The sequence below is a fragment of the Vigna unguiculata genome, chromosome 1 (assembly GCF_037176805.1).
Source record: "Vigna unguiculata cultivar grain cowpea cultivar isolate G323 ecotype 2 chromosome 1, ASM3717680v1, whole genome shotgun sequence".
Taxonomy (NCBI): Eukaryota; Viridiplantae; Streptophyta; class Magnoliopsida; order Fabales; family Fabaceae; genus Vigna; species Vigna unguiculata.
In genome coordinates this window covers 4,324,289-4,339,411 of record NC_140792.1, presented here as the reverse complement: position 1 = coordinate 4,339,411, position 15,123 = coordinate 4,324,289, and the positions used below count along the sequence as shown (strand labels likewise).

Here is a 15,123-nt window from a genome sequence, read left to right as displayed (position 1 = left end):
CCCACAACCCGGGATTGCCACGTGTTTACCCTCCATTCTGAGCCACAACTCAAGGAATGTCATTCTGAACCACAACTCAAGGAATGTCTTCAGCAAGTCTCATACTCAAACTCATCACCACAAGTCGTGTAAAACTCTCAATCTCACTTAACCTGACCTATACAAGATCAGTACACACTCCCCGCTCGTAGTCCAACACGTGTGAAAACATGCTATGAACCTTTCTGCTCGTAGTCCAACACGTGTGAAAACCTGCTATGAACCTCTATGCGCATAATAGCCTCAAGTGCGAGCACAAAACATATGAACCTCTATGCTCGTATCCCCACACAGAAGTACATTGAATATGAACTTTTCCGTTTGTATTAATCACGCGTTTCCAAATCCATTGTGAACCCCTCAAAATCCCCCTGCCCCTACACTAGACCATCACAACAAACTATGTAAAACACGCCACAAAATCCCCTGCGTTTAGCGGTCCAATCCACATTGTCAGGCGCTACACCAATAAAGCGAATTTTACTTGTTTAGGCATTGTAGAACCAATTCTAACACACTAAGTCATTGCAAGCACATATCTAGAACACCAATTACGTATTTTTACAGTTCAACATGCCTCAATTTACATCACCATAAATCATATAAATTTACTCTGAATAATAACTCATACATTCACAATTTTGCACCCTTGAATTTAACCATACATACAATTATCATGCTCGTATTAAGATTCACAAATAACCATGATAAGAACCTCAATGCATATTTAGAAAGCTCAATATGACTCATTGGTGCAACTACAATTACCTACATATCAATTTTTATTTATATTTATATACATGCATTCACCAACAAAGCAATTTTCAATATGTGACTAAAACAAAGGAACATTCAAGTTCATGGAAAGCTCACAACAGAACCTAATCATGCTTCCAACTAATGCCACATTGAACTTACCTCCAAAATAGTACCTTCAACATTTCATTCATCCCAAAACATCAAACTAAATCAAGTTTAACATTGATTCATACTAATGATTCATGCATTAGGCTCACCACTGTATAATTCTACACATTCTATCATCATACTACATTCATGAGTCCAAATGAACCCCAACATAACCCAAATTCGCGCCCCACCTAGTCAACCACAAAATCCCAGACTTTCCTTGCACCTACGAGAACCCTAAAATCCCCAACCCAATCCAATCATGCAATTTCACCAAATTCACATTCAGTCATGCTTTTACAATTCATTTATATTCAATATTCGCACGTAAACATAAAATCATCATCGTTTGCACATTAAATCATATTTCAATTCATTCCCAATTGCCCTCATGGAACCCTTATGAACGTGCAATTGTAAAATCACCACATTAGCATCAACTTCAGCAAATTATCAGTAATTGATCATGAAATCACACAATATTATCGCACATAAGAATTCCAGGACAATAACATTGCCCTAGAATCCATAAAACTTAGAAAGTTGAACCACAAGGCTCATATTGCCTAGCGGCAATGAAGGGCCGCCATGTGATTTCTAGGTAGAACCCAGAAACTAGGTTTAAATGGCATGCGTGGCTTGGCGGTCAATGAATGTCGTTAGACAAGCACCTATGATCCAATTTCAACGAAAATTCAAAAAGAAACAAGCACCTATGATCCAATTACATAAAAAAATTACATTAAGCAGCAATTAACATACATGTGCAGCTCCTCTTACCTAGATTTCCTACTCCAAATACTCTCCTAGAGCCCTTCTTTATCCCAATTTGATTCAAGCCTTGCCTCTCTCACAAAGCACTCTTCCTAGTCCTCTAAGTACTCCTTGGGTCAGGTTTAGTGAACTTAAAACAATCTCCCATGCAGTTGTATCAACTCCCGAATTTCACCCTTCACCTCTATTTTCCAACTCTTAAAAATAATAACAAATTAAAAAACGAAAATAACGCTTAATAGGCATCAAGTGCCATTACTTGGAGGTTTCTCCTCCATAAGACATTGCCTCTACCTCTCTAGCTTCCCAGACAACTACGGCTTAAGAAAAAAAGATGTGAAAAGGAACTATCTCGCATTAAACCAGGTTCGAACTCAAACTAATTACACGGCATATACACAACTAACCAACCAATCCATGTTTCATGATAATTCATGTCCATCTATGAATATATTATCACACTTCACGGTCAAGCGCACATGCAAAACAATTAAATAATTAAATTAACACACTAATGACATACCATGGACTCGAACCCAAGTCCTCTCTACACCATACAATATGCTCAACCACTTGAACTATCACGATTCCTTATTAAGATTGGCCCATTTAAGTCCTTTAAATGTATCTCCAATTCCCAATTATTGATAATTAAATATTTATTTATATTTAAATTTCCTGGGTCTTACAAAGAAGGCCCCAAATATAGGGTTGGAAAACAATATACAGGAGGAAGGGAAAGAAAGAGTGTTGATCGCAAGAAAGTGCAGTGATATGTTTGTGATAAATTCAGACATTTACTCATTCAAATGTTGGTACAATGATTCCAATCAAATCAAGATGGGAAAGAAGAATGAGGAAGCCCATTTGGTCCATGAAGAAGAGAACTCGAATTTGGATTAAGTTTTGTTGATGGTAACCACTATAGAGGAGGTAAAAGGTGATCGAACATTGTTGATGGTAACCACTACAGGACAAGTCTTCCCTAAGTATCCTTTCTTCTTCCCATTGTTGATGTCATTGTTCTTTGATGATCAATTCATAATGGTCTCTTATTTCTTTATCTTTTTCTCTTTTTTCTTCCCCCTCTCTTTTTCTACTCTCTTTTTCTAATCTTTTTTTCCTTCTTTTCTTTTTCTCTTTCTTCTTTATCTTTTCTCTCTCTTTTGTTCTCTTCTCTCTCTTCTTTTTCTCTTTTCTTTCTCGTCTCTTTCTCTCTTTTCTTTTCCTTCTTTTTCTCTCTTTTCTTTCTCGTCTCTTTCTCTTCTTTTTCTCTCTTTGTCTTTACTTCACTTTCTATAAGTGCTTCCTTTTCATGTACTCTTTTTAGCTTCTGCTCTTGCCTTCTTTTCAATACATCTAATTTTTGCATTGTCCTTTCTTCCTCCTCTTTCAAGTATAAAATGTAGTTTTTGAGGTCTTCATTAGTCATGGGACTTCCATCACGATTAGTACATTGATGAGTTCCATGCCCATAGCCTTCACATTTGGAACATTTTAGTGCACTTGTCTTTGGCAATGATTTTCAATCAAGATTGTGCTTCCTTTTAGTACTAGCAATCTTGCCATTCAATTTTATAATTCTAGATTCCAAAGGCATTGACAACCTCCACCAAGGTCTCACAAACATTAGGTGTATCTAGGGATGTCAAAAAAATCCGTACCCGCGGGTATCCGCAGATAAAACCCGCAACGGGTAGAAAACGGATATTAAAAATGGATACCCACTGTAACATCCTTGGCCAGGGATGTTACACCCACTACCCGCGGTACGAGTATTTTTGATACCCACATGTTAACGGGGCGGGTACGGGTATCATAGTATCCGTACCCGTGGATACCCGTACCCGCTAAACTTTAATTCACAAAAGTACCCTTATATATATATATATATATATATATATTAGTAAAAAACATTCTGGCCTATTTTTCTAAGTTACACATCTTGTCTTCTGTCTTCATTCTTCAAACTTCCAATATTGGTATGTTGTCTTCTTCCAAGTACACCCCTTAACATTCTTCTCTTTCCTTTATTTGAAATTGGACATATACATCAAATCCTATATAGACAATGACGTTTATGGTATGATTGTTGTCAAATGATGAAATCAAAATAAGAATACTTGACACGTGACAATTGAGGTTTATTATTTGGACTTGTATGAACTTAAGTTTTTTGAACTTTATTTAAAAGTTATGACAGTGATGTATTTTATTTTATTTTGTTTTTTAAATAATTTTGTAAATACCCGCGGGTACCCGTGGATACCCGCGAATATGAAAAAAATAGGTGGGTACTCGCATAATGGATACCCAACGGATATGGGTACGACGGGTACGGGACAAATATTTATCCAGTGGGTAGGGTACGGGAGAGCTACTACTCGTACCCTACCTGCCCCGTTGACATCCTTAGGTGTATCTCTACGTGCCACTCTCTTGGTACTTTCAAATCCTCTAATCAAACGATCCTAGTTAGGAGTAGGATAATTTAAACCATATATTAAACCAGTTCCAGAAGGATGCCTCCACTGAAACATGTTACATTAATCTATATTGCTAGTTCCTACAAGAAAAGGTTATTAATAATAAAATATATTTAGGACCTCACCACTCTTCTAAGTGTTTCTCTCAAAATTCTACTTATGTATCACACTTTGTAGGCTTTTCTTGAAAGTACTATCTTACATTTTACCACTCAATTCCCTTTATGGTGTGTTTGGATGAGGTAATTCAAGAGGGTGATTCATTTATTTGGAGAATTTGAAATTCTTTGGAATGAAATGCTTTGTTTGGATAGAGAAATTAAAAAGCATTTAAAATGCATGAATTTTGTTGAAGTATTTCAATTAGACAAATTAGAAGAAATTCAAATACCCTAAAAAAATGTGGAATTTGAGATTCTTCTCACTCAACCTCACACTTTGAACTCAATCCCAAACGGACCCGACAAACTCGACAACCATGACAGGTTTGGCTGGCCAAACGATCAAGACAGATCGGACTGGCCAAACGATCCAAACAGATCAGACTAACCTGACGACACAAACAGGTCGAGCAGGCCCAATGACCAGACAGGTCGAGCAGGCTCGATGACCCAGATGGGTCAAGCGGGCCCGACGACCTATATGGGTCGAGCAGGCCCGACGACCCGGACGGGTCGAGGGAGCTCGATGACCCAGAAGAATTAGCCAGGCCCGACAACCCAAATGGGTCAAGCGGTCCTGACGACTCAAACAAATGGGGGTGGTCAAGCCCGACAACACGCACTGTCCAAGTAGGCTCGATGACCAAGATGTGTTGGGCTGGCCCAACAACCCTAACGGACCAGACTGGTCCTACGACATAAATGGGTCGAGCGGGTCCGATGACCCAAATAGGATTGATGACCCAGACGAGCCGGGTGGGCTCGAAGACAGAGACAGGCTGAATCGACCTGACAACCATTACGGGTTAGTGAATCTGATGGCCCAAGCAGGACGGGCGAGCCCGACAACCCACACGGGTTTGGCAGGCCAGATGACCTAGAAGTGTCAGACGGGCCTAACAATCCAGACGTGTCGGGGAGACCCAACGACCCGACCGACCTGTTGACCTGATAAGTCTGACCGACTCGTTTCCAAATTTATCATGAACTTAAAACATAATTAAACCTAAAATAAATATTGATAAAATGAATTTTTATCTCCCAAGAAATTCAATTATTTTATCCAAACAAGAAGTTGAAATGTAAGGTATTTGAATTTTTTTTATCCAAACAAGTTATTTAGAATATGAAGGGAATTTAATTGCAAGCAATTCAAATACAATACATTTCAATTTCTCAGCATTGTTGAAATGCTTCATCCAAACACAAGGTTAGTGTTCGGCAAAGAACTCCTTGAGCTTAACCAAAGAATGAACAAACAATGTGAAAATTGTTGCGAGATCTAAATCTTGACTCAAAAGATCAAAGAAAATACAAAACTCCAGACAAAACTTAAGAAATTTTAAAGACACAACACAATAAAATTAAAAAATAACAAGACTACCAAAAAGAGTTAAAGGAGACAATGTAGAGACTCTAAGAAAAGACTGATTGAATTCAATAGATAAAAAAAACCACAAATAAAATTGCAACAGAAATTTGTGTTGAACTCTTTTTTTTTTTTGCTTTTGGATCCTTACTTTTCTTTTTCCTTTTCTTTCAATATATACTTATTTCTTTTTTAATTGGATCCATTATTATTTCTTCTTCTTCTTTTTCAATTTTGCAGTTCAACACAAAAACAAATAAAACTAAACAAATTGCCCTTCAAACCCCAAACTCACATAAATCAATGTATTTACACTTGCAAACAATTAATTGTGACTACAATTAATAGAAAAACACAAAAAACAAATAATTTCCACGAATCAAATGTAGAAAAACACACTTTAAATGAAGAACGCGAAGGAAAAAAAACACACGAGAAATTAAAACTCAACAAAATTGGAAATTTAAACGAGAACCTTGCTCTAGATAATAGATGATAAAAATCCTATAGTGGAAAGAGTACGATCGTTTCTGAATTTGAATCTTCTAGAGGGACGACAAAAGTAAACCAAACAAGAACGCGGAATAAGAGAAGGATGGAGGACACCACAATCTAGTAGATTGATAAGTCAAGTGAAGATTCGCCACAAAGATGTTAATCTTTGATAAGAATCATAATTTTAATCCAAGAATCAAGAGAATCTTCTCTCAAATAATGCAAATGCATATAATATAACTCAAAAGTGTCTACATTAGTTTTTGGTACCTCTATATATAGGTACATAAGTTCAAGAAAACCTAGAAACACTAAAAGAAAGCAAAAAGTCCAAAAACATAAAAAAATAAACTAATTTCTCGAAGAAAGCCCAAAGCCCAAAAACATAGAAACATAAATTAATTTTTCTAAAAACTATTTTTCAAATGTGCTCATGATCTTCATGTTCTTTAAGTTTCCTCCTTCATGGAACATTATAAGCTTCAAGGAAACATGTTTTGATCTTTGACCTTGTCATAGATACTTTGAATTGCAAATGTTCTTCCTAAAGTTCTTATATATGTTTAGGAGATAATCCTCTATCATACCCTCCTTCTTAAAGAGAATTTGTCCACAAATTCGTATCACTTGAAATTTAGGAGATAGTCCTCTATCATAACTACTACCAAACCACATTTAATAAAGATACCCAACTACTACCAAAATACTATTAATGAACTTTTAGTCTTAAACGAAATTACACACTACTACTTAAACACAATTAATGTATTTGTCAATTAATTTCCCTAATAGACTGATACTAAACATGCATACCAATTATTAGGATAATGGGAAAAAAGTGGAAACAAGATTGTCTTTTTATTACAGTGAGAGACGCTTCCTTTTCAAATCCAATACTTATTTCTTGATGTTGATATGATTTTGCAAGATACCAAAGTGACTCAAGTTATATGTTACTGCCACCAAGTGTGATACGATACAAACTTCAAAGAAACTCTTGCATGCTTAACTTGGTCAATTTAGTTAAGGAACAGGTTGAAGAAATGAGATATGGTAATGTTTCATTAGTTTTAGCTTTTAAACTTTATTAATGTTTTAAATATTAAAAGTTTTAAATTTTATTCTTTGTTCCTTTAATAATGTTATATTCGGTTATAAATATTAAAATTTTAGAATATTTATTGTTTATCATTTTTCATTGTCTTATATAAAAAAATGAGATATTGTAATGTTTCATTATAAGTTCACTAAACAATAAAAGAAACAAATGAAATTAATGGGGTCTGAAACCCCAAGAAATATATTGAAATATTAATTGCTAAGGTTCAATTGGGCCACTTCCAATACAAGGAAACTGCCTTGCCGTTGCTTCTCCTTTAGTTCCACACAACCTTCGAAAAGGAAGAAAAAAAGGCCTCTCCTTTTGCTCCCTTGCACCACTTTTTTCAAGGTTTTAAATTCGAATCTTGGTTATTACTCATTTGCGTATACACCACTGAAGATTCTCGTCCAGTGTTATTCAACGCTCCGTCATCATATATCACTTTTTATTCACTCTTTATATCTCAATCATCATCCCCTTAAAATATATTTCTTAAAACGATATAATAGTGATTTAAACAAAAATTCTCCTCATCGTTTTTCCTCGGAGAAACCTGAAACGATTCCTTTTATTTGCGTATGCTCGTTAATATGTTGACTCAGGAGCACTTGAGGAATCTACGTTACTATCATCAAAATCGCATGTTCTTTCTTCTAAATAGTTTTATATGATTCCTCACCTTTGTCAAAAGATTTTTGGTTCTTTGCGCTTGAAGCCACCAGCAACTACGTTGTGTTACTTACACTGGTGGGGTAAGTTAGAAACAATCGTTTTCGTTTGTGTGAAGCTTCCCTTTGCTCGTTACTTATTGCATTGTACAAATCCAGAAGTTGCTTCGAAAATGGAAACTGCAACCTCGAGGACGATACACGCGTGCCGTTTTATATACCCTTTGCAACTGCTTTGTGTTCATTGCTTCATTTTTCATCGAGAAGTGTTTGTGAGTGTGAAATGGGTGGTCAAAGTTCTAAGGAGGATGGTTGGAGGCAGAGTTCATCGGTAGGGTCAAGTTTTTCGGCATCCTCTTGGAGTGCTTGCTTGGATCCGTTATCAGGTTATGGTTTTGATGATCCACAACCGTCTTATTCTTCTTTTGGCTGTGAAGCTTATGGTGGTGATAGATTGGTACGTTATGATAGTGCAAAGCTAGAGAGGACAAACTCAACAACTGTTGATTGTTACAATTCCATAGAACAGGTAACTTCATTTTTTTACTGTTTTATTTAGCCCTTAAGTGGTATTTCAGTTTGTTATATTCAATTCACAGAAGAGAAAGGTAAATGTTTAGTTAGTTTCATGAGTTTAGGACTACATGATATTCTCAAACTTCATGTTAATTGATGATGTTTTTGGTTTTTTATCATCTGCAATACTTTTAGGTTAGTGAGGCTCTTGCGCGTGCAGGGCTTGAGTCTTCTAATCTTATTGTTGGTATTGATTTCACCAAGAGTAATGAGTGGACAGGTAAGGCTTTGTTTATAGAATCGTTACTATAGTTGGAATTTATGCATCGTGTTGTAGTGTAATTTGATGATCTTGGTGTTGATATTTTAGGCAAGAAATCGTTCAATGGTCAGAGCTTGCATCACATTGGAAATCTTCTGAATCCTTATGAACAAGCAATATCAATTATTGGGAAAACCTTGGCTGCATTCGATGAGGATAACTTGATCCCCTGTTTTGGATTTGGAGATGGTATCTCTTAATACAACTTCACATTATGTATTCCATTATTTTTGAAGCTAAGATATGGTTAAGATTTTCTATGATATGATGGCAGCATCAACACATGATCAAGATGTCTTCAGTTTCTATCCTGATGAAAGATCTTGCATTGGATTTGAAGAGGTCTTAAATCGGTATAGGGAAATTGTTCCTCATCTTCGACTTGCAGGTATTTTATAACTAATTTTCTTGCTCTTAGGAACAGTTTTCATCATAAAACTATGTTCTTGGGTTTTTACCATCTAACCGTGTCTGTGGTTGGCTTTTTACCATAACTATGACTCTTGTACTATAGTTACAACCTTTTATTTGAATATATTAGGAAGATTTATCATTTCAGAAGTACGAGTTGAGTTGTTCATATAAAAAATACCACATTACTTACAACATAAACCAGTAGGATTCTTGGTAAAATACTGTTCATTTCAGGGCCTACTTCATTTGCACCAATAATTGAAATGGCCATGACAATGGTAGAGGAGAGTGGTGGCCAGTACCATGTTTTGGTGATAATCGCAGATGGCCAGGTAATCTTGACAGTATTTCTTTCACACGAAGCTATTTTTGAGTACAGAACTGAATATTTTATTACTTGCTTGAAGTTATAATGATTTTTCTGCGAAGGGCAAAGAATAAATGATCCACAAATGTTGAATACAGGTAACAAGAAATGTTGGGAGACATGGGAAACTAAGTCCACAGGAGCAGAAGACTGTGGATGCCATTGTTGCAGCAAGGTGATTGTGGTGTAGTTTTTTTCCTTGACAATGTTCCTTGGTTTTGAAACTTCTTGTGAATTACTTATATTTCTGCTTTGTCACAGTAAATTTCCTCTTTCAATTATATTGGTTGGAGTTGGAGATGGACCTTTTCACACGATGAAGGAATTTGATGACAATATCCCAGCTCGTGCCTTTGATAATTTTCAGGTAATTTATGCCAAATAACTTTGATTATACCAGTAGTAGAAGTTGATCCAACGAAGATTTCTTCTTCTTCTTCATCTATAGTTTGTGAATTTCACGGAGATTATGTCAGAGAACATCCCTCCTTCACGAAAAGAGGCTTCGTTTGCGCTTTCTTCATTGTTGGAAATTCCTTCTCAGTATAAGACAGCAATAGAGCTTAATCTACTTGGGTAATTATTTGGTTTCTCACTATTGACTTGAAATTCTGTTCATTTTCTGTGGAATGTTTTGTGACTTTTTACTCTTGAGCAGTAGTAGTATGCAGGCCAGTGCTCCTCAAAGGGTTGCTCTCCCACCTCCCACATACACTTCTCATACTGCAAGATTTGAGCCTCGTATCCACCCAATTGCTACAGCTCCTTCTGCTCCAAGTTTCACCTATGACAATCAGGTACCACTTTTCAAACAGAATAATGATATTTTCTGAGGATATCTCTTGCTATATCCCTATGTTAACTTGAGTTACATATTCCACATTCTAAGGACACTAGAAACAAGGTGAATCTAGAGATGTAAATCTCATCTTATAAATTAATTTTGTACGATGTTATTAGACTTTCAAAATCAGTGTTACCCGGATACGGAAACGGGTACGGATATGAACACGAATATACTACTAAATTGAAAAAATATAGGACACGAGACACGGCGTGTATATACATGTTAAGTTTGGAACTGCCAACTAACACATTGTCAACTAACACAAAAATGAATCTAATCTATCTATCTAATATCCAATATGTAAAAAGTAGTGATAATATAAGATTTGTTCCTTATTTTAATTGTCAAAATCATATGAAAGATAAAAAAAAATATCTTTCAAATTAGACATAGTGTGTCCTACAAATATTGTATGAGTGAGTGTCAGTGTTCGATACGTATCGAATACAGACACTTATGAGACGTGTCGGAGCATCTTCCAACGAGATTTGTTATATTAATTGTATCGACATGCAGTCAAATATACATTATATAAGTGAATGAATGTATGCCTTATTTTATTTTGTAAGATTGAATTAGATTTAGAAATTAACTATGTTTCTTGTTTGATGTTTGCTTTGGCTACCTTGTTATTAACACCTTTAAAATAAAAACTGAGTTAATATAAAAATGTTATTTTGTCATAAACTTGTTTGGAGTGATGTATATTTAATGTATAAATAAATTTTGTGTATTGTTTCATCATCTGTAATTGTGATTAATTTGGCCTTATATGCAGCTTTGTCCCATTTGTCTGAACAATGAGAAAGACATGGCCTTGGGATGTGGGCATCAGGTAAATAAATAGAGATATCTTCTCTGCATTTATTTGTTCAGAAAACATGAAATAAAATGAATTTTATTTGTCATATTTTGCTTTATTTTTTCTGCAGACATGTTGTGAATGTGGAGCAGATCTTCAGTCATGCCCCATGTGCAGGAGCCCCATTAACACCAGAATCAAGCTTTACTAATCATGCGTGGCTTGGGAATTCAGATTATATTTTTTAACAATTCTTTGGTTTTTTCTTCATCGGTTAAAATTCATAGAAGATTAGAACTTGATGTTGCATATGATTCCAGATATCTTAAATCGTTATTGTACATATGTCTATTTGATTAATTCTTTTTCCTTTTCATATCCTAATGCTTTTGACAGTTGGAATCTGGTGCTTTGGATCTAAACGTATGAGAAAGACTATTATAGTGAATTTAAAAACACGTAATCTCTCTCTACTCATTCAACCTTAATTTTACAATGAATACATGTACGTTTAGAATTTAATTTTTTTTTTTTTGTGTCATTCATAAAAGGTATTTTTTAGGATTTTTTAAATAACAACCACCGCTAAAAAAATCATATTTCCTGTCAATTTTGTTTTTAAATTTTTTTTAAAAATACTTATAAATTTTGTTATGAAAAAAAAAATTGCAAGAAATTACTGCCAATTTTTTGTAAAATATTTTATATAAAACACTTTTCACAACTAATTTTATAAGAAATACTTACGTAATTTTGTAAAAAATAATTACTTATGAAAGAATTAACTGTCAATCAAGATTCTTAGAAAAACTAACAGAAAAAAAATATTTTCTTGCAAATTTGTTTAATAAATTTAGAAGAAAATTTCCATATAATATATGAAAATATTTAGTAGTAAACCTGTACTAAAAAGAGAAAATAGTTTTTTAAAGATAAAATCAAACTTAAAAAATGTTTTTCAACATTTTTAAATGTTTAGATTTTTTATATAAACAATTAAATTGTTCTTTAGATGTTTTTATAACAGAATAATCGATTATTTAGTCAATTAATTAATTAATCTGGAGAGTAGTTTAAATGCTTTCAAACTCTCAATATAATAATTAATTAAGCTATTGTTTAACAGATTAAATTTGTTTTACAAAATTAAAGAGGAATGTGTTTATTTGATTAAAACGTGTAACAGGCAATTATTATAAAGAGATGTTGCAATTGTTTTTAAAACTATGTTAGAATTATTTATTAAGAATTTGATTTAATTGATTAAATACGATAGAAAATATTTTAAATCAATGGTTTGATAACTTGTAAATAAAGATTCACTCTAAATCTTTTAAACAACTTTTACAATAAAAAAAATAATCGCATTGATTTTTCTGAACACAATTTTCACAGTGTTTTCAAAGATCTCAAAGTTATCAAATACTATGCTGATTTTACAAAATCTTAGTGTTGTTTTTATTGTGGTAAATTCTTTTTATTTTCTTAGTTTTTGGGTGTTTCGTGTTTTCTGGATTGTGTTCCATACTTGTTAATTATATTGTTAAGTGTGTATTTATAAATCTAAAAGTTAGTTTTTCTTGCTGTCATCTTTGATTCACCTTTTGATTCAAGTTGCCTTCTATTTGCTAAAGTAGGGACTTTTGTTCACATTTTCCATGATTACTTGATTTCTCGAAGTTTGTATTTTGCCAACCTTAGCCATTCTTTTGATTTGTTTTTTCTGCATGGTTTTTTTTTATCTTTATTGAATTTCACAAGAGTTTTTGCCAGGAATGCAAGAAGAGCAAGTGTGGAGAATTTGATGTTCATATTTTCATTCATTCTTAGGACATTTAATCTTAGCTTTTTTGGGCTATACTTGAAACTAAATCCACTATTTTAACTAAAAAAAAATTCAAATTGAGGTTAATTGAGCATTAACTAAAGTCATTAACAAAAATCAATTAATAGATACTAAATAGTCTAGCTAAACAGGTTTCAGGAGATGTTTTAATCTGCTGATTTTTACTAGACAATCTAATGAATTGTTTATGTGCTGAGTTTTGATGATAAGTGACTTATATATTTGAATGCATACATGCTCTTTGAAAATTCTAATGGAATACAACTCAGGAAAAATTGAAGTTACATAACATCTACAATTGGTACACCAATAGACGATTTAGTGGACCTTTAGACGTGCTAACAATTTACTTGATTTGCTTATTTTAATTGAACGATTTTATTCGGGAAGTGTATCTAATCCGATTATGGGTAGAAACAATTGTGATCAATTGTAATTTGTAATTGTATTTGCAATATTGCTTGATTTGTTTCTTTAAGTAAAAAAAGAGGCAAGAACTTTTTTGAATATTATATAAGAACTTTCTATATAATGCACCTTGTATTTCTTTTTCTTGTTTTATGCATGGAAGGCTAAACCTTTTAGGTTGATTTTTTTGTAAGCTCATAGTGAATTCTAAGGTTTTGTGCAAGCCAAGTTTGTTTTTCCTTTTCAGTAATAAAGTGTGCTTATATTGTCTATTCTTTTTAATTATTATTTATGCTATGGGGATTGTTTTTCGACGCTTGTTGATAACTAAATCTTGTTGTTTGTTTGTAGTTCTTGTTGATTTGCTTAATTCTAACAATCTTTTGTTTGCTTAATTCAAGAGGTAAAAGAATAGAAATTTCAAACTTAGTGTAGATGTGAGATATACTTAACAATTCATTGACGTTTATTTTACTAATTCACTTTTGTTTAGAATTTGAATAAATGATAATCATATAATAACTAATGAAGAATTCAATAATGAATGAAATGAAAAATCTATGTGTTTCTTTAATTATTTTATTGTCATTCTTTTAGCACCATCTATAACACAACCCCATTTTAATTGACTATTCATTCTATTTTAGGTTTTTTGTAAACACTTTCGAAATCTAGTTAATTGAAATTACAATTGAATTCGTTGGAAAACAACTTTAGGTCGACTAACCCTATCTATATTTTAACTATGTCAATTTTTTATGTAGTAGACGATCAAGGCTTTGAGAACGAAAAAGACTAGAAATGCAATGGATTAATATTGTTGGGGTTAGATTTCATCGACTTTACTTTCAGGCATACAAAACACTCAAACTCTTCTCCTTTAAATTACTAATGTAAACCCACAAGTTTACTCAAACCCTAATTCCTTAGTTGAATGAGCCTAGGTTTTTTTTATTGAGAATCAATTCCTTGAATCTTCAAATAAGTGAATCCACTTTACGAACTAGGGTTTAAGATAACTATTGGTCAAGCTCCATTCCTAGATACAAGTTTTATTAGGTATCTTATTTCAAATCTAGGTTTCAAGAGATATTTTCCAATACCTAATGACCCAAGTATCATGTAATGAGTGACCAAATCAAAGCAAGAAGTAAGTAAAGAAACAAAGATACTAGCAATTAGTGGAAGAAGCATGTATATATTCAAAACATTCACAAATACATGAGAGTTTAGTGGCTACATCTACCCCCAACAAAATGGGTTTAGCTCTCCATTGTCATGGAGAGCACAAGATTACAAAATGAAAGTGGAAGAAGATGAAGATACAAGGAGGAATAAGAGATTGCTCCCACAAGTCCTAGAAGATCTCCAAGCTCTCCAAAATGTGTATTTCGAGCTCCAAACGTTTCAAGATGAGTTTTCCTCGAGAAATCAAGAAATAGGGTCAACTTGCCACATCATAACCAAAATACACACAAATCATAATATAACCACTCACTCCAATCTTACATAGTCACAATGTCTCACAACGTCATACAATTACACTGATTATTTCGCACAGCCACACAAAACATGTCATCATCACAAATAATACAAAT

The 15,123-nt window shown here is 33.6% G+C and overlaps 1 protein-coding gene across 3 annotated transcripts; it reads left to right on the top strand.

Annotated features, from left to right (window-relative positions):
* The first annotated feature begins 7,827 nt into the window (after positions 1 to 7,827).
* LOC114195494 (E3 ubiquitin-protein ligase RGLG1-like) lies at positions 7,828 to 11,729 on the top strand. 3 transcript variants are annotated; one of them, XM_028086010.2, is made up of 12 exons: positions 7,828 to 8,087; positions 8,163 to 8,532; positions 8,715 to 8,799; positions 8,890 to 9,030; positions 9,116 to 9,229; positions 9,490 to 9,587; positions 9,721 to 9,797; positions 9,884 to 9,989; positions 10,071 to 10,198; positions 10,287 to 10,419; positions 11,248 to 11,304; positions 11,402 to 11,729. In XM_028086010.2, exons 2-12 carry the CDS (start codon positions 8,287 to 8,289, stop codon positions 11,480 to 11,482), a joined length of 1,266 nt encoding a protein of 421 aa, XP_027941811.1. In that variant the 5' UTR covers positions 7,828 to 8,087; positions 8,163 to 8,286; the 3' UTR covers positions 11,483 to 11,729. The 3 variants fall into 3 exon arrangements, with proteins under 3 accessions (XP_027941811.1, XP_027941803.1, XP_027941789.1); XM_028086002.2 differs by having other exon boundaries at positions 7,829 to 8,087; positions 10,284 to 10,419; XM_028085988.2 differs by having other exon boundaries at positions 7,835 to 8,087; positions 10,281 to 10,419.
* Positions 11,730 to 15,123: the final 3,394 nt, after the last annotated feature.

Coding starts and splice junctions, on each gene's coding strand:
- LOC114195494 (XM_028085988.2), top strand. CDS start 8,287: ATGGGTGGTCAAAGTTCTAAGGAGGATGGTTGGAGGCAGAGTTCATCG. Junction 8,800..8,889: donor CAAGAGTAATGAGTGGACAG/GTAAGGCTTTGT, acceptor TTGATATTTTAG/GCAAGAAATCGTTCAATGGT. Junction 10,420..11,247: donor GTTTCACCTATGACAATCAG/GTACCACTTTTC, acceptor CCTTATATGCAG/CTTTGTCCCATTTGTCTGAA.